The sequence below is a fragment of the Coregonus clupeaformis genome, chromosome 1 (assembly GCF_020615455.1).
Source record: "Coregonus clupeaformis isolate EN_2021a chromosome 1, ASM2061545v1, whole genome shotgun sequence".
Lineage (NCBI taxonomy): Eukaryota > Metazoa > Chordata > Actinopteri > Salmoniformes > Salmonidae > Coregonus > Coregonus clupeaformis.
In genome coordinates, this window is record NC_059192.1 from 41,608,434 (window position 1) to 41,629,151 (window position 20,718).

The following is a 20,718-nucleotide window of genomic DNA, read 5'->3' on the forward strand; positions in this document are numbered from 1 at the left end:
CCAAAGTGCCTTACAGTATGGTGAGTACAAAGATTTATAGTATGTGTATGTGATCCTGTCAGGATTTGAACCCACAATCTTAGTGTTGCACTAACAACGCTCTTACCAACTGAGCCACACAGACTGTTAATGTTTTATCTGCCAATATCAGGCAGGAAGGACAGAGGCCTCTGGCCTCTCTTTTGTATTATATTTGGGGGGTCGTCCAGGATCTGGACTTTGATATGGCAATTCATCTGTATATTCACCATACAGTGAGTGGACATGTACTCAACATTTGTTAGAAATCTTCCTCTCTCTTTAACCCATTTCAGGTTTACTGGTTCAAGGATGGCAAGCAGATTTTGAGAATAAATGATCATTATAAGAAGATAAGAGAGGGGGACGGAACCTGTGCCCTACACATAGAGGTCACCAATAACGACGATGATGGCAACTACACTGTCATGGCAGCTAACCCCCAGGTAACATAACCTCCTGTAATTGTTTCACTCTTATACACCTTTCTTACCCCTTCGCCAAATCTAATTTGCTAATGAATTAATTGATGCTCACCAGGGACGAATCAGCTGCTCTGGTCATTTGATCATCCAAACAGGTCCTCTCCGAAACAGAATGACACCTATGATTCACTCTCAGAGGTGAGAAGGGCTGACTGAGTGTGAATTGTGATCTGCAGAGGTAAGAAGAACCCTCTTCAGCATGGAGAGCCAGCATGATTGCAGCTCTTACTGTTGTTTGTAGAGGTTACTTACAGTAAGATCCCAGATGTACAGTACCAGTCAAAAGTTTGGACACACCTACTCATTCAAGGGTTTATCTTTATTTTTACTATTTTCTACATTGTAGAATAATAGTGAAGACATCAAAACTATGAAATCACACATTTAGAATAATGTAGTAACCATAAAAGTGTTAAACAAATCAAAATATATTTTAGATTTTAGATTCTTCAAAGTAGCCACCCTTTGCCTTGATGATAACTTTGCACACTTGGTATTCTCTCAACCAGCTTCACCTGGAATGCTTTTCCAACAGTCTTGAAGGAGTTCCCACATATGCTGAGCACTTGTTGGCTGCTTTCCCTTCACTCTGCGGTCCAACTCATCCCAAACCAGCTCAATTGGGTTGAGGTCAGGTGATTGTTGAGGCCAGGTCATCTGATGCAGCACTCCATCACTCTCCTTGGTCAAATAGCCCTTACACAGCCTGGAGGTGTGTTTTGGGTCATTGTCCTGTTGAAAACAAATGATAGTCCCACTAAGCGCAAACCAGATGGGATGGCGTATCGCTGCAGAATGCTGTGGTAGCCATGCTGGTTAAGTGTGCCTTGAATTCTAAATAAATCACAGACAGTGTCACCAACAAGCACCCCCACACCATAACACCTCCTCCTCCATGCTTCACGGTGGGAACCACACATGCAGAGATCATCCTTTCACCTATTCTGCGTCTCACAAAGACACGGCGGTTGGAACCAAAAATCTCAAATTAGGACATACAGTGAGGGAAAAAAGTATTTGATCCCCTGCTGATTTTGTATGTTTGCCCACTGACAAAGAAATGATCAGTCTATAATTGTAATGGTAGGTTTATTTGAACAGTGAGAGACAGAATAACAACAAAATAATCCAGAAAAACGGATGTCAAAAATGTTATAAATTGATTTGCATTTTAATGAGGGAAATAAGTATTTGACCCCCTCTCAATCAGTAAGATTTCTGGCTCCCAGGTGTCTTTTATACAGGTAACAAACTGAGATTAGGAGCACACTCTTAAAGGGAGTGCTCCTAATCTCAGTTTGTTACCTGTATAAAAGACACCTGTCCACAGAAGCAATCAATCAATCAGATTCCAAACTCTCCACCATGGCCAAGACCAAAGAGCTCTCCAAGGATGTCAGGGACAAGATTGTAGGCTGGAATGGGCTTAAGACCATCACCAAGCAGCTTGGTGAGAAGGTGACAACAGTTGGTGCGATTATTCGCAAATGGAAGAAACACAAAAGAACCGTCAATCTCCCTCGGCCTGGGGCTCCATGCAAGATCTCACCTCGTGGAGTTGCAATGATCATGAGAACGGTGAGGAATCAACCCAGAACTACACGGGAGGATCTTGTCAATGATCTCAAGGCAGCTGGGACCATAGTCACCAAGAAAACAATTGGTAACACACTACGCTGTGAAGGACTGAAATTCTGCAGCGCCCGCAAGGTCCCCCTGCTCAAGAAAGCACATATACATGCCCGTCTGAAGTTTGCCAATGAAAATCTGAATGATTCAGAGGAGAACTGGGTGAAAGTGTTGTGGTCAGATGAGACCAAAATGGAGCTCTTTGGCATCAACTCAACGTGTTTGGAGGAGGAGGAATGCTGCCTATGACCCCAAGAACACCATCCCCACTGTCAAACATGGAGGTGGAAACATTATGATTTGGGGGTGTTTTTCTGCTAAGGGGACAGGACAACTTCACTGCATCAAAGAGACGATGGACGGGGCCATGTACCGTCAAATCTTGGGTGAGAACCTCCTTCCCTCAGCCAGGGCATTGAAAATGGGTCATGGATGGATATTCCAGCATGACAATGACCCAAAACACATGGCCAAGGCAACAAAGGAGTGGCTCAAGAAGAAGAACATTATGGTCCTGGAGTGGCCTAGCCAGTCTCCAGACCTTAATCCCATAGAAAATCTGTGGAGGGAGCTGAAGGTTCGAGTTGCCAAACATCAGCCTCGAAACCTTAATGACTTGGAGAAGATCTGCAAAGAGGAGTGGGACAAAATCCCTCCTGAGATGTGTGCAAATCTGGTGGCCAACTACAAGAAACGTCTGACCTCTGTGATTGCCAACAAGGGTTTTGCAACCAAGTACTAAGTCATGTTTAGCAGAGGGGTCAAATACTTATTTCCCTCATTAAAATGCAAATTAATTTATAACATTTTTGACATGTGTTTTTCTGGATTTTTTTGTTGTTATTCTGTCTCTCACTGTTCAAATAAACCTACCATTAAAATTATAGACTGATCATGTCTTTGTCAGTGGGCAAACGTACAAAATCAGCAGGGGATCAAATACTTTTTTCCCTCACTGTATTTCCACTGGTCTAATGTCCATTGCTCGTGTTTCTTGGCCCAAGCAAGTCTGTTCTTCTTATTGGTGTCCTTTAGTAGTGGTTTCTTTGCAGCAATTCGACCATGAAGGCCTGATTCACACAGTCTCCTCTGAACAGTTGATGTTGAGATGTGTCTGTTACTTGAACTCTGTGAGCATTTATTTGGGCTGGTAACTCTAATAAACGTATCCTCTGCAGCAGAGGTAACTCTGGGTCTTCCACTCCTGTGGCGGTCCTCATGACAGCCAGTTTTATCATAGCGCTTGATGGTTTTTGCGACTGCACTTGAAGAAACTTTGAAAGTTCTTGAAATTTCCCGGATTGACTGACCTTAATGTCTTAAAGTAGTGATGGACTGTCATTTCTCTTTGCTTATTTGAGCTGTTCTTGCCATAATATGGACTTGGTCTTTTACCAAATAGGGCAATCTTCTGTATACCACCCCTACCTTGTCACAACACAACGGATTGGCGCAAACGCATTAAGAAGGAAAGAAATTCCACAAATTAACTTTTAACAAGGCACACCTGTTAATTGAAATGCATTCCAGGTGACTACCTCATGAAGCTGGTTGAGAGAATGCCAAGAGTGTGCAAAGCTGTCATCAAGGCAAAGGGTGGCTACTTTGAAGAATCTCAAATATATTTTGATTTGTTTAACACTTTTTTGGTTACTACATGATTCTATATGTGTTATTTCATAGTTTTGATGTCTTCACTATTATTCTACAATGTAGAAAACAGTAAAAATAAAGAAAAACCCTAGAATGAGTAGGTGTGTCCAACTTTTGACTGTTACTGTAGATATTGCCCAGACTACTGTTGGACACAAACCATCATAGCAACCATAAACCAATATAGAGATAAACCAATCAGAGCCTGAGAAAGCGATATTGTTTTATCCCTATGATAGCAACACTAATCTCATACATCATTGTCTTAGCAATAGCAATTGCAGATGACAAGATATCTCAGCAACACCAGGGCCAATATATATATATGTGTACTGTAACATGTTCTGCACATCCCTACATGCCTACAGGGTGCGGGCCCGCATACAGGAAGTGGAAGAGGGTGAACCAACCCAGGAACGCTTCTTCCGACCTCACTTCCTCCAGGCTCCAGGGGACACAGTGGCTCATGAGGGCAGAGTCTGTAGATTAGACTGCAAGGTATGTGAAATAACCATGGACTGTAAAATAACTGAATAGAATGATTTAAGCAATGGTCATTTAAATACATTTTAGATTGACTATTTAAAAAAATCTGTGCTAAATATCAGTCAGGATAGCCTTTGAAGATAGATAGTACTGTATACATCTCACAAGAAGTCCTGTGTGTTTCTCTGTTTTCCAGGTTAGTGGCCTTCCAAACCCAGAGCTGATGTGGCTGATCAACGGGAGGCCCATCTACCCAGACTTCTACCACCGGATGCTGGTGAGGGAGAATGGCATCCATTCCCTTGTCATAGACCCTCTAAAACAGGACGACACCGGGACATACACCTGCATTGCCAGCAACAAAGCAGGACAGAGCTCCTTCGGTCTAGAGTTAAGAGTTGTGGGTAAGAGTTCTCGAAACAAGTATTTTCATGAAACCAAAATAGTGTACATCTTGTTAACAAATTAGTATTCCATTATGAATAAATATTTATAAGCATTTATGATGACTTATTATTGAAAGTTAGTATAAAGTGTACCTAAATTATATAATGTAGGTATCAATGATAGCTTTTGAATAAGTAAAGACAAAAACATAAATTTGTTGGTATAGTGATGTATGCCATGACAATTGATAAGTAGTATAGTAATTGTACATAACAGAGAATAACTATTATTTTCCTGTTCAGAAAAAGAGATGAGGCAGGTCCCCCAGTTTGTGGAGAAGCTCCAGAACACAGGCGTCGCAGAGGGCACCCCCGTCCGACTGGAGTGCAGGGTGCTGGGCATACCTCCACCTGTCATCTACTGGAAGAAAGACAATGACACCATTCCTCACACCAAGGCCAGAGTCAGGTTAATATTCCCTAACTAACCTCTCACCCTTAAACCAGAAAGGTGACTGCCCACTTATATTCAAACTCATGAAGACTAGAGGTAACACACAAAACCCATGCTTTGAGTACATTCCAATTCAGCCACTTGATGATTTTTTTATTTATTAGAATATTAATGTGTTATTCACCAAAAATAAATACATTTAGTTTAGTGTGATCATTTAATTGAAGATATATGTTTTTTGATTCTAGCTTACACAAGGATGCCACTGGATATGTTTGCCTCCTGATTCAGCCAACCAGGAAAGAGGATGCTGGCTGGTACACCGTATCAGCAAAGAATGAGGCTGGAATTGTTTCATGCACAGCGAGGCTAGACATCTATGGTAAGTTACATTCAATACAACTTTTAACAGCTTTCTCTTACCTGTCACAGTGTTCATTGTGATAGTTTTAAATTACTCAATAATTGCTAATGATTGTGCTTTAAGTGTATCAATATATCAAATACATGCCCTAAAATACCTAGAGACATCTCTGTTCTCTGCAGCCCAGTGGCATCAGCATGTCCCTCTGCCTATGAAGAAGGCTCCGCAGCAAGGCAGTCACTATGCAGCGCTGACTGGCCAAGGCCTAGACAGCAAGTCTGCCTTTCCCACGATGGACAACAGCCCCATTCTGTTCTCCAGCTCCCCTGTGGAGGCACAATTGGAGAGTCAGGAGCTGTGAGGAGCTAGCAGTGTGTAGGAAGCAGACACACGGCGGAGGGTTGTAAAAGTCTGTAAACTTCCCCATAATGAACACAGGTTTTTCAGAAATTATAGTTGAAAGTTTAGGAAAGTTTATGGAATTTTGCCAACCTACTCCACAAACAACCTAATCACCACTGGCCTTTTGAACCCACAAATTACTCTTCTCTGTAGTCTTGTAGGGCCGGTTTCCCAGACACAGTACTGGACTAAAAAGTATGCCCAAATAGAGAATCTCCATTGAAATTGCTTTTAGTTCAAGACTAGGCTTAATTTGTGTCTGGGGAAACTGTATCCAAGAGTTTAGTCTGCTCTGACACCTAATGACTAATATACTAGTCAATCTAATCTGTGGTGGCCAGTGAGATTAAGAGATGGAAGAGCAGGACTATAATCTGAGCAGTTTGTTTCATCTGGTTTGTGTGAAACATTTGAAGTGATACATTGAAATTAGAATGACAAAAACAGTTAGATTTCAAACTGTCAACCTAATGCTGTGTTTCTTTGTCCACCATTCCTATTGAATTGTATCATTTGAAGCATTTTATTCACAAAAAACAGACAAACTCGCCAAGTCTTAGTTCACGAGCCACGAGTCAGCTATAATCTTCCAATAGATCAGATTTATTATTTTATTTATTTTTGATTAGTTAGATTGATATGACGGCAGGTAGCCTAGCGGTTAGAGCGTTGGGCCAGTAACTAAAAGGTTGCTGGTTCGAATCCTCGAGCCAACAAGGTGAAAAATCTGTTGATGTGCCCTTGAGCAAGGCACTTAACCCTAATTGCTCCAGCAACAAGGTGATAATGGCAGACCCTGGCTGTGACCCCACTCTCTGAGGGTGTCTCATGGAGAGTTAGGATGTGCAAAAAACACATTTCCAATTCACATATGCGTATTAATACACACTTGAACATGTGCTAAATAGGATCAATATAAGCACCCACCAAATTATTAATACGAATAATATATTGTTTGATTTTATATAGCGCTTTTCATTATACAGATAATCTCAAAGACGCTTAAAAACAAAAGTATATGTAGTTCATCGGCTGGACAAGATCTACATGGCCAACCCTACAACAGTGTCCTGAAAGTCAGTGAAGAGCCTTCACTCTCCACCCTCAGCACTCTCCTCAGCCACGCTGTTCTCAGCCCCTCTCACGCACTGGAGGATTTTAAAACTACTGCGCGCGACATGGTTCAACTCGCCAATAAATCACCACAATGTAACTTTTTCGGTTTTTCAAATTGCCGGTGCCTTGAGGATAGAATTGTGGTCATGTATACTGTGTTTATGACGACACACAAAAAAGAGTAACATGCTATCCAGACCGCGCGTGCAAGTTGATTTTGTTCCCCCACACCAGACAGGATCAGGACACGCAGGTTGAAATATCAAAACAAACTCTGAACCAATTATATTAATTTCGGGACGGGTCGAAAAGCATTAAACATTTATGGCAATTTAGCTAGCTAGCTTGCTGTTGTTAGATCATTTGTCCTGGGATATAAACATTGGGTTGTTATTTTATCTGAAATGCACAAGGTCCTCTACTCCGACAATTCATCCACAGATAAAACAGTAAAGGTTTGTTTTCTAGTAATCTCTCCTCCTTCAGGCTTCTTCTTCTTCTTTGGACTTTATATTGCGGTTGGCAACCAGCTTTATGGCGCATTACCACAGCCAACTGGACTGGAGCGTAGACCTCAAATTCATCTTTCAATCACCCACGTGGATAGATGCTCCTAAAAAACAATGAGGAGATGGGAGAGGCAGGATTTGCAGCAAATTGAGCGTCACAAATAGAACGGAGTTCTCTTTTAGGCCCTGGCCACGCAGACGCTCGTTGACGATGCGTGCGGTGTGGTCAGCATGTAAAGGAGAACAATATACTATACAGCGAATTTAGCAAATGAGGCATTTGTGCTAAGTGTATGGGGTCCGCTATCTTTATGCACCTACGCTAGTTCAACACCAAACATTTAAAAGGTTACTAAAATCATTCCAATCCCGATTAAAAGGCAAACGCAGTTTAGGGGCAGAAAATCCAGATTAAAAGGCAAACTCAGTTTATGGGCAGATGTTAATTTACTTTACGACCATGCAGACGAGTGGGAGGGAAGGCTGTTTGTGTGGCTGGCTTTATGGAGAGCTCATCGATTCGACGCAGCTGCAGGGAATAGCGCGACTTTTTCTCAGAACAGGTAAACATTAAACTAAACTAGAGTTTTAATCCCGGTGCTGAGCAAGTGGATAGCATCAAATTCTTGTATGATTTAATTGTATAATGTTAAATCCCCTATTGACTGAAGTGAATGAAGCTACAGCAACAAGGTGATAATGGCTCGTCAATTTCGCTTGTTTTGCTGTTCTCCAAATTGCATTTTAGAGTTTTTGAATTGTGTATAAATTTAGTAAATGAGCTTAAATTTTATAAAAATTCCTCAACCCGAACCTCCCTACCTCTGCCATACCTAGGTTTAGCTGAAATGACGCCCCTGCAAATCAGTAAAGTCTTGTTCACATTGGTTGTTTGAAGTGACTCAAATAAAACATTTTGCATATTTGATTCTTTTTCCTGCAGACTGAACAGCCAAAATATTTCAAGCCACATTTACAAAGGTGGTTTGAAGTCAGATACAAATCTGATTCCTGGCCATGTGACTTGTCTGGACGGTCAAACCTGATTTGTTTGCTCTCAAGTGGTTTTATACTGTTATTTGGCATATCTTGCTGCTTGCTAGATACTCTGTTGACAGTTTGACAAGAACACGTGGTAGCTAACTAGCTTGTTAATAGTTTACAAACAAATGAGTGAATGTGCTAAACAGCTACCTAGCTAGCTAGTTGACTGTTGTGGATAGCCAAAAAGGACTTGTTTTGAAAGTTAGGTCATCTTATCCTTTGAGGCTTTAAGTGTTCTTACACTATGATTTTGAACATTCAAAGCAACTGGGAAACGTCCTTGGCAGGAATTCTTGTCACCTTAACTTGCTACATAACTTCTGAGTAATAGGAAGCAAAAGCACCATCAGCCTACACCACTGTGCACACACCCGTCGTTACTACCACTGTGCACACATCCGTTGTTACTATGACAACTAGCGTAGCCATGTCAGCAAATGACTGCTGTCTGAGAACACACATATCCGATTTGGTCACTTGTAACTTGCTGTTTGGACAGTCAGTATTCCAAAACGGATTTGAAAAAACAAAACTGATTTGAGCATTAAGGCCTTCAGTGCGAACAAGGCTTTAGACAGGTCCGGATCATCAGGCCAGCCTTTGCCATCCCCAGCTTCTCTGCAGACTCCGTGGGTAGATACTCCTCAAACAGCATGTAGCACCCACTTGGGTGAAGCTGGCGTATGCTAGATTTCGCTAGGGTGCCAGAGGCTCACTAGACATCAATTATTGGGATAGTACACATTGGAGAAGGTTGATGATGATATACTTTCATCATACATTACAACCTGTTCTTAATCTTTAGAAAATTGACTGTTTCGTTCTGTAAGTGGTGGTTGTATGATGTTTTTGTTGTTGCAAACATATACTGTATATGTGCCAAATAAAGATTGTTTATTTTAATATTTATATAAAATATATGATTTGTTATTTATGAATAACCCAACATTAAATATAAATCAAAATGAAATGGTATACACTTACACTGAACAAAAATATAAATGCAACATGCAACAATTTCTAAGATTTTACTGAGTTACAGTTCATATAAGGAAATTGTGTACAGATCCTTGCGACATGGAGCCGTGCACTATCATGCTGAAACATGAGGTGATGTCGGTGGATGAATGGCACAACAATGGGCCTCAGGATCTCGTCGTATCTCTGTGCATTCAAATTGCCATTGATTAAAATGCAATTGTGTTCGTTGTCCGTAGCTTTTGCCTGCCCATACCTTAACCCCACCACAACCATGGGGCACTCTGTTCACAACGTTGACATCAGCAAACCGCTCGCCCACACGACGCCATACACGCTGTCTGCCATCTGCCCGGTACAGTTGAAACCGGGATTCATCCATAAAGACCACACTTCTCCAGCGTGCCAGTGGCCATTGAAGGTGAGCATTTGCCCAGTGAAGTCGGTTACGACGCCGAACTGCAGTCAGGTCAAGACCCTGGTTAGGACGAGGAGCACGCAGATGAGCTTCCCTGAGATGGTTTCTAACAGTTTGTGCAGACATTCTTCGGTTGTGCAAACCCACAGTTTCATTAGCTATCCGGGTGGCTGGTCTCAGACGATCCCGCAGGTGAAGAAGCCAGATGAGGAGGTCCTGGGCTGGAGTGCTTACACGTGGTCTGCGGTTGTGAGGCCGGTTGGACATACTGCCAAATTATCAAAAACGACGTTGGAGGCAGTTTATGGTAGAGAAATGAACATTCAATTCTCTGGCAACAGCTCTGGTGGACATTCCTGCAGTCAGCATGCCATTTGCACGCTCCCTCAAAACTTGAGACATACGTGACGTTGTATTGTGTGACAAAACTGCACATTTTAGAGTGGCCTTTTATTGTCCCCATCACAAGGTGCACCTGTGTAATGATAATGCTATTTAATCAGCTTCTTGATATTCCACACCGGTCAGGTGGATGGATTATATTGGCAAAGGAGAAATGCTCACTAACAGCGATGTAAACAAATGAAAATTGGGACCAACACTTTACATGTTACGTTTATTGTTTTGTTCATGAATGCAATTGTTTTGTGTTCTACTTGTAGCCTACAACCCTGGTTCTTAAGCCTGGGCAACATGGGCCTGGCAGGCTCACAGGGATATTGGTATCCACAGTACTCCACCAATTACAGTGAGGGAAAAAAGTATTTGATCACCTGCTGATTTTGTAAGTTTGCCCACTGACAAAGAAATGATCAGTCTATAATTTTAATGGTAGGTTTATTTGAACAGTGAGAGACAGAATAACAACAACAAAAATCCAGAAAAACGCATGTAATTTTTTTTATAAATTGATTTGCATTTTAATGAGGGAAATAAGTATTTGACCCCCTCTCAATCAGTAAGATTTCTGGCTCCCAGGTGTCTTTTATACAGGTAACAAACTGAGATTAGGAGCACACTCTTAAAGGGAGTGCTCCTAATCTCAGTTTGTTACCTGTATAAAAGACACCTGTCCACAGAAGCAATCAATCAATCAGATTCCAAACTCTCCACCATGGCCAAGACCAAAGAGCTCTCCAAGGATGTCAGGGACAAGATTGTAGACCTACACAAGGCTGGAATGGGCTACAAGACCATCGCCAAGCAGCTTGGTGAGAAGGTGACAACAGTTGGTGCGATTATTCACAAATGGAAGAAACACAAAAGACCTGTCAATCTCCCTCGGCCTGGGGCTCCATGCAAGATCTCACCTCGTGCAGTTGCAATGATCATGAGGGGGGGGTAGAAGGATTCCTTTATCCTATCCCAGGTATTCCTTAAAGAGGTGGGGTTTCAAATGTCTCCGGAAGGTGGTGAGTGACTCCGCTGTCCTGGCGTCGTGAGGGAGCTTGTTCCACCATTGGGGTGCCAGAGCAGCGAACAGTTTTGACTGGGCTGAGCGGGAACCATGCTTCCGCAGAGGAAGGGAGCCAGCAGGCCAGAGGTGGATGAGCGCAATGCCCTCGTTTGGGTGTAGGGACTGATCAGAGCCTGAAGGTACAGAGGTGCCGTTCCCCTCACTGCTCCATAGGCAAGCACCATGGTCTTGTAGCGGATGCGAGCTTCAACTGGAAGCCAGTGGAGTGTGCGGAGGAGGGGGGTGACGTGAGAGAACTTGGGAAGGTTGAACACCAGACGGGCTGCGGCATTCTGGATGAGTTGTAGGGGTTTAATGGCACAGGCAGGGAGGCCAGCCAACAGCGAGTTGCAGTAGTCCAGACGGGAGATGACAAGTGCCTGGATTAGGACTTGTGCCGCTTCCTGTGTAAGGCAGGGTCGTACTCTCCGAATGTTGTAGAGCATGAACCTGCAGGAGCGGGTCACCGCCTTGATGTTGGCGGAGAACGACAGGGTGTTGTCCAGGGTCACGCCTAGGCTCTTCGCACTCTGGGAGGAGGACACAGTGGAGTTGTCAACCGTGATGGCGAGATCATGGAACGGGCAGTCCTTCCCGGGAGGAAGAGCAGCTCCGTCTTGCCAGGGTTCAGCTTGAGGTGGTGATCCGTCATCCATACTGATATGTCTGCCAGACATGCAGAGATGCGATTCGCCACCTGGTTATCAGAAGGGGGAAAGGAGAAGATTAGTTGTGTATCGTCAGCGTAGCAATGATAGGAGAGACCATGTGAGGATATGACAGAGCCAAGTGACTTGGTGTATAGGGGAGAAAAGGAGAGGGCCTAGAACTGAGCCTTGGGGGACACCAGTGGTGAGAGCACGTGGTGCGGAGACAGCTTCTCGCCACGCCACTTGGTAGGAGCGACCGGTCAGGTAGGACGCAATCCAGGGAGTGAGCCGCGCCGGGAGATGCCCAGCTCGGAGAGGGTGGAGAGGGAGGATCTGATGGTTCACAGTATCAAAGGCAGCAGACAGGTCTAGAAGGACAAGAGCAGAGGAGAGAGAGTTAGCTTTAGCAGTGCGGAGAGTCTCCGTGACACAGAGGAGAGCAGTCTCAGTTGAATGACCAGTCCTGAAACCTGATTGGTTTGGATCAAGAAGGTCATTCTGAGAGAGATAGCAAGAGAGTTGGCTAAAGACGGCACGCTCAATAGTTTTGGAAAGAAAAGAGAGAAGGGATACTGGTCTGTAGTTGTTGACATCAGTGGGGTCGAGTGTTGGTTTTTGAGAAGGGGAGCAACTCTCGCTCTCTTGAAGACGGAAGGGACATGGCCGGCGGTCAAGGATGAGTTGATCAGCGAGGTGAGGTAGGGGAGAAGGTCACCGGAGATGGTCTGGAGAAGGGAGGAGGGGATGGGGTCAAGCGGGCAGGTTGTTGGGCGGCCTGCAGTCACAAGTCGCAGGATTTTATCTGGAGAGAGAGGGAGAAAGAAGTCAAAGCATAGGGTAGGGCAGTGTGAGCAGGACCAGCAGTGTCATTAGACTTAACAAACGAGGATCGGATGTCGTCAACCTTCTTTTCAAAGTGGTTGACGAAGTCATCCACAGAGAGAGAGGAGGGGAGGGGAGGGGGGATTCAGGAGGGAGGAAAATGTGGCAAAGAGCTTCCTAGGGTTAGAGGCAGATGCTTGGAATTTAGAGTGGTAGAAGGTGGCCTTAGCAGCAGAAACAGATGAAGAAAATGTAGAGAGGAGGGAGTGAAAAGATGCCAGGTCGGTAGGGAGTTTAGTTTTCTTCCATTTCCGCTCCGCTGCCCGGAGCTCTGTTCTGTGAGCTCGCAGTGAGTCATCAAGCCACGGAGCTGGAGGGGAGGACCGAGCCGGCCGGGAGGATAGGGGACACAGAGAGTCAAAGGATGCAGAAAGGGAGGAGAGGAGGGTTGAGGAGGCAGAATCAGGAGATTGGAGGGAGAAGGATTGAGCAGAGGGAAGAGATGATAGGATGGAAGAGGAGAGAGTAGTGGGAGAGAGAGAGCGAAGGTTGCGGCGGCGCATACCATCTGTGTAGGGGGCAGAGTGAGTAGTGTGGGAGGAGAGCGAGAGAGAAAAGGGAAACAAAGTAGTGGTCGGAGACTTGGAGGGGGAGTTGCAGTGAGATTAGTAGAGGAGCAGCATCTAGTGAAGATGAGGTCAAGCGTATTGCCTGCCTTGTGAGTAGGGGGGACGGTGAGAGGGTGAGGTCAAAAGAGGAGAGGAGTGGAAAGAAGGAGGCAGAGAGAAATGAGTCAAACGTGGACATAGGGAGGTTGAAATCCCCCAAAACTGTGAGGGGTGAGCCATCCTCAGGAAAGGAACTTATACAAGGCTCAAGCTCGTTGATGAACTCTCCAAGGGAACCTGGAGGGCGATAGATGACAAGGATATTAAGCTTAAATGGGCTAGTGACTGTGACAGCATGGAATTCAAATGAGGAGATAGACAGATGGGTTAGGGGGAAAAATTGAGAATGTCCACTTGGGAGAGATGAGGATTCTGTCACCACCCCTCTGACCAGATGCTCTCGGGGTATGCGAGAACACATGGTCAGACGAGGAGAGAGCAGTAGGAGTAGCCGTGTTTTCAGTGGTGATCCATGTTTCCGTCAGCGCCAGGAAGTCGAGGGACTGGAGGTTGGCATAGGCTGGGATGAAGTCAGCTTTGTTGGCAGCAGAACGGCAGTTCCAGAGGCTGCCTGCGACCTGGAACTCCAGGTGAGGGGTGCGTGCAGGGACCACCAGGTTGAGAGAGGCAGCAGCCGCGCGGTGTGGTGCGTTGTTTGTGTAGCCTGTGCAGAGAGGAGAGAAACAGGGATAGGCAGAGGCATAGTTGACAGGCTGTAGCAAATGGCTACAAAAATGCAGAGGAGATCGGAATGAAATGAGCTAAGCATCTGGGAGAGGAGAGAGGGGGCCTCCCTCACCAAAAAACTTCTACCTCAGAAACTAAAATTGTTTCACTGAACCACCCGAACAAAAACTCTCCCAACTTCCACCTTTAGAAATCAGAAATTGTTGTGAACCACAGTTGTTCAATGTTTAAAGGAATAGACTCAACCCACTTTATTCAGCTAACTAACTATGACACCATAGCTGACTAGCATGCTAGCATCCAATAACACACAGTTTAACACACAGTTAAGCACCAATACTTGGTCACAACAAACCACCAATAGTGTGTTAACTAGCTAACTAGCATGCTAGCATCCAGTAACACACAGTTTAGCACAAACACTTGGTCACAGCAAACCACCAATAGTGTGATAACACACTAAACAGATCATTCGTGTCTGTGTCAAGTTCCTTTCATGACGCAGCAATGATTCAACGTTGGCTAGCTAGGACAAGTATATTGTAATTAGCTACTACCGTACAGTTCGCTGGTCGTGTTGGGTAGCTAGCAATGGCCACTGTGTTGACTTTGTTTGAAGAACGGCTAGCTAGCTAGCTTCGGCTACACCCGGCACACAATGGCTACTGTGTTGACTCTGACTCTGTTCGAAAAAACGGCTAGTTAGCTCGCGAATCTTGGGTGAGAACTTCCTTCCCTCAGCCAGCCAGGGCATTGAAAATGGGTCGTGGATGGGTATTCCAGCATGACAATGACCCAAAACACACGGCCAGGGCAACAAAGGAGTGGCTCAAGAAGAAGCACATTAAGGTCCTGGAGTGGCCTAGCCAGTCTCCAGACCTCAATCCCATAGAAAATCTGTGGAGGGAGCTGAAGGTTCGAGTTGCCAAACGTCAGCCTCGAAACCTTAATGACTTGGAGAAGATCTGCAAAGAGGAGTGGGACAAAATCCCTCCTGAGATGTGTGCAAACCTGGTGACCAACTACAAGAAACGTCTGACCTCTGTGATTCCCAACAAGGGTTTTGCCACCAAGTACTAAGTTTTGCAGAGGGGTCAAATACTTATTTCCCTCATTAAAATGCAAATCAATTTCTAACATTTTTGACATGCGTTTTTCTGGATTTTTTTGTTGTTGTTCTGTCTCTCACTGTTCAAATAAACCTACCATTAAAATTATAGACTGAACATGTCTTTGTCAGTGGGCAAACGTACAAAATCAGCAGGGGATCAAATACTTTTTTCCCTCACTGTATAACGTTTTCAACTCAATACTTCTTGTATTCCACGTTTTTTTTTTTTTTTTACATAAATGCACTGTAATTTAAGCTTTAAAAATTCACTGTAATTTAACCTTTAAAACAGTAATTTTCTCTCTGCCTCATGAAAAAATGTGTGCAATTGCAGGATACTAGCTTTAAATCCGCAACAACAAAAAATCTCTCTGTCCCAAGACAAAATGTATAGAATTAGTTTGAAAACTGCAAAATGTTCTCTCTGATACCAAGAGGCGGGCCTTTAAAATGTTCCTTCCCAGGGTCCCGAGACCTATGCCCGAGATGTGCTAACCTCTCAACATTACAATAACTCTGCATCCCACTGCTGGTTTGCCTCTGAAGCTAAGCAGGGTTGGTCCTGGTCGGACCCTGGATGGAAGACCAGATGCTGCTGGAAGTGGTGTTGGAGGGCAAGTAGGAGGCACTCTTTCCCCCAGGGCAGTGATTGGGGACATGGCACCCTACACAGGGGTCCTGACTCTGTGGTCACTAAAGATCCCATTGCACTTATCTTAAGAGTAGGGGTGTTAACCCCGGTGTCCTAGCTAAATTCCCAATCTGGCCTATCATGGCCACCTAATCATCCCCAGCTTCCCATTGCCTCATTCATCTCCCATGTAACTATTCCCCAGGTCGTTGCTGTAAATGAGAATGTGTTCTGTTAACTTACCTGTAAAAAAAAAAAAAATGGGGGGTTAGTATTTTTTGGATGGGGGTATGATATTTGTGCATATAACTTTCTCACTCCTCATTATTCATAATTCGTTTAGGATTATCCATAAACATGGTAGCATCCACATTAATGTAGAAGTGTTTAGAAACATATTCTATTCTTATTTAAATAACTGCTAAATGACTAAAATGTAAATTTACAACAGAAGTGACTCCAAAATGACACAATACAGTATTTACCATTAATTTCTATTGGGCATAAAATTATCTGAAACACAACCAAAACAAACAGCAAATGCATCCAACAAATTTGTAGATTCACATGCTTGATGTAGTCAATGCGTGCTATGATTATGGGACCAATTACTTAACCTTTTAATACACATAAGTGAATTTGTCCCAATACTTTTGGTCCCCTAAAATGGTGGGATTATGGACAAATAGTGCTGTAATTTCTAAACGGTTCACCCGATATAGATGAAAATAATCCTCACATTAAAGCTGACAGTCTGCACTTTAATCGCATAGTCAGAGTACAGAGCTAAAACAAAAAATAAATGTGTCACTGTCCCAATGCTTTGGAGTTCACTGTATATGTGCAATATTCTATACAGTATTAGTACTGCCACCACCTTGCACCTGATTTAATGAATGTGTACAAGTCCATATTATAAACCGTGTAGTTTGGGTCCTGGATGCTGATTGGGTGAAACATCATTTCAGCCGTGTGTATATCAGACAATATACCATGGGTATGACGCAATATACCAAACCCCCTCGGGCCTTATTGCTTAAATATATACAGGTACTTCTAAACTGAGTTTTAGTGCGTTAATCTTTGAATATTGACAAGCGTCCCTTGGAACATGCAACTAAGACTATTTATTTATCTTTTGCCAACTATATCTTTGTTTAAATCGAGAATATCCTTCAAATATGAGATTTCCTGTAAATATATAGGCTAGCCTAAATTTAAAGCTATTGCATTTTATCTGTTGTTAATTATACATCAAATCTTTACTCAAAGTGTCTCTCTATGTTTCTAAATAGTCAGATAGTAAGGGCTCCATTTCTTATAAGCTTCTGGGTTAGAGTCCCGCTCCTTGAAAGCGGCAGCTCTACCCTTTAGCTCAGAGCGGATGTTGCCTGTAATCCATGGCTTCTGGTTGGGGTACGTACAGTCACTGTGGGGACGACGTCATCGATGCAGTTATTGATGAAGCCAGTGACTGATGTAGTGTACTCCTCAATGCCATCGGAAGAATCCCGGAACATATTCCAGTCTGTGCTAGCAAAACAGTCCTGTAGCTTAGCATCTGCTTCATCTGACCACTTTTTTATTGACCGAGTTACTGGTGCTTCCTGCTTTAGTTTTTGCTTATAAGCAGGAATCAGGAGGATAGAATTATGGTCAGATTTGCCAAATTGTTTTGATTTGATTTTGGAGGGCGAGGTAGAGCTTTGTACGCATCTCTGTGTGTGGAGTAAAGGTGGTCTAGAGTTTTTTTCCTCTCTGGTTGCACATTTAACATGCTGGTAGAAAACGGATATAAGTTTCCCTGCATTAAAGTCTCCGGCCACTAGGAACTCCGCCTCTGGATGAGCATTTTCCTGTTTGCTTATGGCTTTATACAGCTCATTGAGTGCGGTCTTAGTGCCAGCATCGGTTTGTGGTGGTAAATATACAGCTACGAAGAATATAGATGAAAACTCTCTTGGTAGATAGTGTGGTCTACAGCTTATCATGAGATACTCTACCTCAGGCGAGCAAAACCTCAAGACTGTTGTTTACAAATATACATAGACCGCCACCCCAGAGGCTGCTGTTCTATCCTGCCGATACAGTGTATAACCCGCCAGCTGTATGTTATTAATGTCTTCGTTCAGCCACGGCTCGGTGAAACATAAGATATTACAGTTTTTAATGTCCCGTTAGTAGGATATACATGCTTGTAGTTTCTCCACGTTATTAACAAGCGATTGTAAATTGGCCAGTAGTATCGATGGCAAAGGCAGATTAGCCACTTGTCGCCGGCTCCTTACCAGGCACCCCGATATCTCCTTTTCCTAATGTTTGGTATACTCAGTGTACTCCTTTTTTAGTTGTACCCAAACCTCACTGAACTTTAGTTATGAAGCAAAAAAAAACATTAAAATCTTTCTATAATCTCGTGGAGTGCAAATATAAAAGATTCCCTTTCCATAAGTGTACTACTTTGATGATTGTTTTCTTTTCACGTCCATTACTGTATGCAAAAATGGGAGAGTATGTACAGCCTGTAATTTCACAGATCATGCGTGTGAGCTATATCAGTTTGGGTAAGTTACTCTCCACTCACATAAAGAGAACAATCAGTCACTCACACTTGAGGGATACACAGTAAGGTTTGTTCAAATGTATTCAATTTAAATGTATGGTATTATTTTTGATAATGTTTGACAGACCAATTTTTATGGTTATGATATTAGTGCAATTTCCAGATTGTAGTTACTTGTAACATTGATTGCATCAGTAGTGGACATGCAGTCACGACACCGACGCACGCGCATGCAAGCACACACTTCCTCTCTTTCACCTCCTCTCGTCCACAGACACCCATGGAGGACCTCTTTACGGAGGGGTATTCCGTAAATTATCGAGAGTGTAGGGGCTAATTAGACCCTCAGACACTTTGACCAAGGCTTCAGAGCAGAGTAAAGTGCTATTCCGAGACGCACTGCGATATGTTTGGAGTTTGCGCAATTTCATACAAAAGAATGGGTAGGCGTGCCTAATTATATTCCACGTGCATTTGTTTGTCTAATTTCAAGACTTGCCACATGTAACACCTCCCAAATTAAATGTTTAACTGTTACTGAGGTTTATATCTTGTAAAACGACTGGGGGGGATTTGTTAATTTGAATTTGAAGCTTGTTTTATTATTTAACAATTAACATGAATTGCATCATTCAAGTCAGGAGTGTGTCCCGAAGTTGATGGCTTTATCGATCCCATCGCCACTCTCTGGAAGTCACCCTCTGAGTTTCTTCAGCAAGAGGGCCCTCCAAGAGAGTTGGTAGGGGAGAGGGGGTGGTTTGGGATTCACTGTCTGTTTCCCAACTCCGGTCCTCAAGTACCCCCAACATTACATTTTTGTTGTGGCACCAGACAAGCACAACTGATTCTACTTGTCAACTAATCATCAAGCTCTTGACAAATTGAATCAGGTGATTTTTATCCGGGGCTACAACAAAACATTTGTTGTTGGGGCCTTGGGGGTACTCGAGGACCAGAGTTGGGAACACTAGGTTGGGAAACTGCCTTGTCTTCAAAACCCTAGGACTAGTGACTAATAATTAGGTTTTATTTTAAAGGTGTCCAACCCTTTCTTTTCACTAGAAATGGTATTGTTTTTGTTAGAGGCAGGTGACCTTGACTTTTAAAGTAGCATTTGGCTATTTTAAGGATCATAGGCCATTTTAACTATTCCTGTGTTAATTGTATGTACAGTTTTTAGTATCAAGTAATATGTAGTATTTTGAGTAGTGTTATTCATGAAAATTGTTATAAAGCATTAGCTTTACAATTTTTACTCCCCATTTAGGCGAACACAAACAAGAGGGGGATCAGCTTATTTTCTTCCAATAGTCATTTTTATTGAGACCCTTTTACATTGAAAAGGGAATTTTGTCAATCGCTGAGCTTTATTCATCATTAAAACAATTCTGCCATTTACATTCAATACTTTGAGCAACCAAGATAATACATTTTCAAAAACGTGCAATACACCCTCAATGTCTCCAGGAAATGTTCATTCCTCGTCGCCTGCTATTAGCTGAAAATGGCACACAACTTTAAATGGTAAAAACATCAGTTCTAAAATCTAGAGTTCAGGTTTCTAACAGGGCTTCAGTGAGTAAAATAATTAATGGGTGCAGTAACTGACATTTAAATTAAGGCTTCTTTGTAAATTATATTGAATATATTCAATATGTCAGCCCTGCATTGCACACCCATCTACAATATATACAGAATTAGGTTTGTGGAGGTCCTGTGTTACTAAAGAGTACATGCTTGGAAATCCTTATTTTAAAATCAGGTTTCGAGGGTTATATAAATGTTTGGCCTTCCTGACCCTTTTCCTTTATAAGTGACATTTACAGGTATAATCAAATACTAGCATACAGATTTACACGCATTATCAAGACATTCGGCTAGTACAATGTCAAGAGATGAAGAGTGAAGCAAATAAAATGTAAATATACATAATGGCACGCAAATCCATATGTATTTGAAGATTTACAGCAAACATTTGAACCCTAAAAGTGCTTCTTAAAACAGGAGACTGAAAATGTGTTTACTCACATCTGTCAAAAGTTCAGAAAGTGATTTAATCAGTAAACGCATGATCAGAGTTGATGGGGAGAAACTAACCATTTAAAGAGCATTATGTTCAGAATGTACAACTTTTTTCTATATGTACCTATGCAATGTCCTGTGACAAACTAGGGTATTCAAATTACCT

At 42.9% G+C, this 20,718-nt stretch overlaps 1 protein-coding gene across 3 annotated transcripts in view; it reads left to right on the forward strand.

The window, feature by feature from the left end:
* LOC121568768 (myopalladin) overlaps positions 1-6,550 on the forward strand; it is a 47,670-nt gene extending 41,120 nt beyond the window's left edge. For all 3 annotated transcript variants that reach the window (XM_045221194.1, XM_045221197.1, XM_045221195.1), the window contains 7 exons: positions 315-464; positions 559-641; positions 4,154-4,283; positions 4,468-4,675; positions 4,961-5,126; positions 5,360-5,493; positions 5,658-6,550. In XM_045221194.1, the coding sequence (XP_045077129.1) occupies positions 315-464; positions 559-641; positions 4,154-4,283; positions 4,468-4,675; positions 4,961-5,126; positions 5,360-5,493; positions 5,658-5,836 (1,050 nt within the window). In that variant the 3' untranslated portion in view covers positions 5,837-6,550. The remainder of the gene's footprint in view (positions 1-314; positions 465-558; positions 642-4,153; positions 4,284-4,467; positions 4,676-4,960; positions 5,127-5,359; positions 5,494-5,657) is intronic.
* The last annotated feature ends 14,168 nt before the right edge of the window (positions 6,551-20,718 follow it).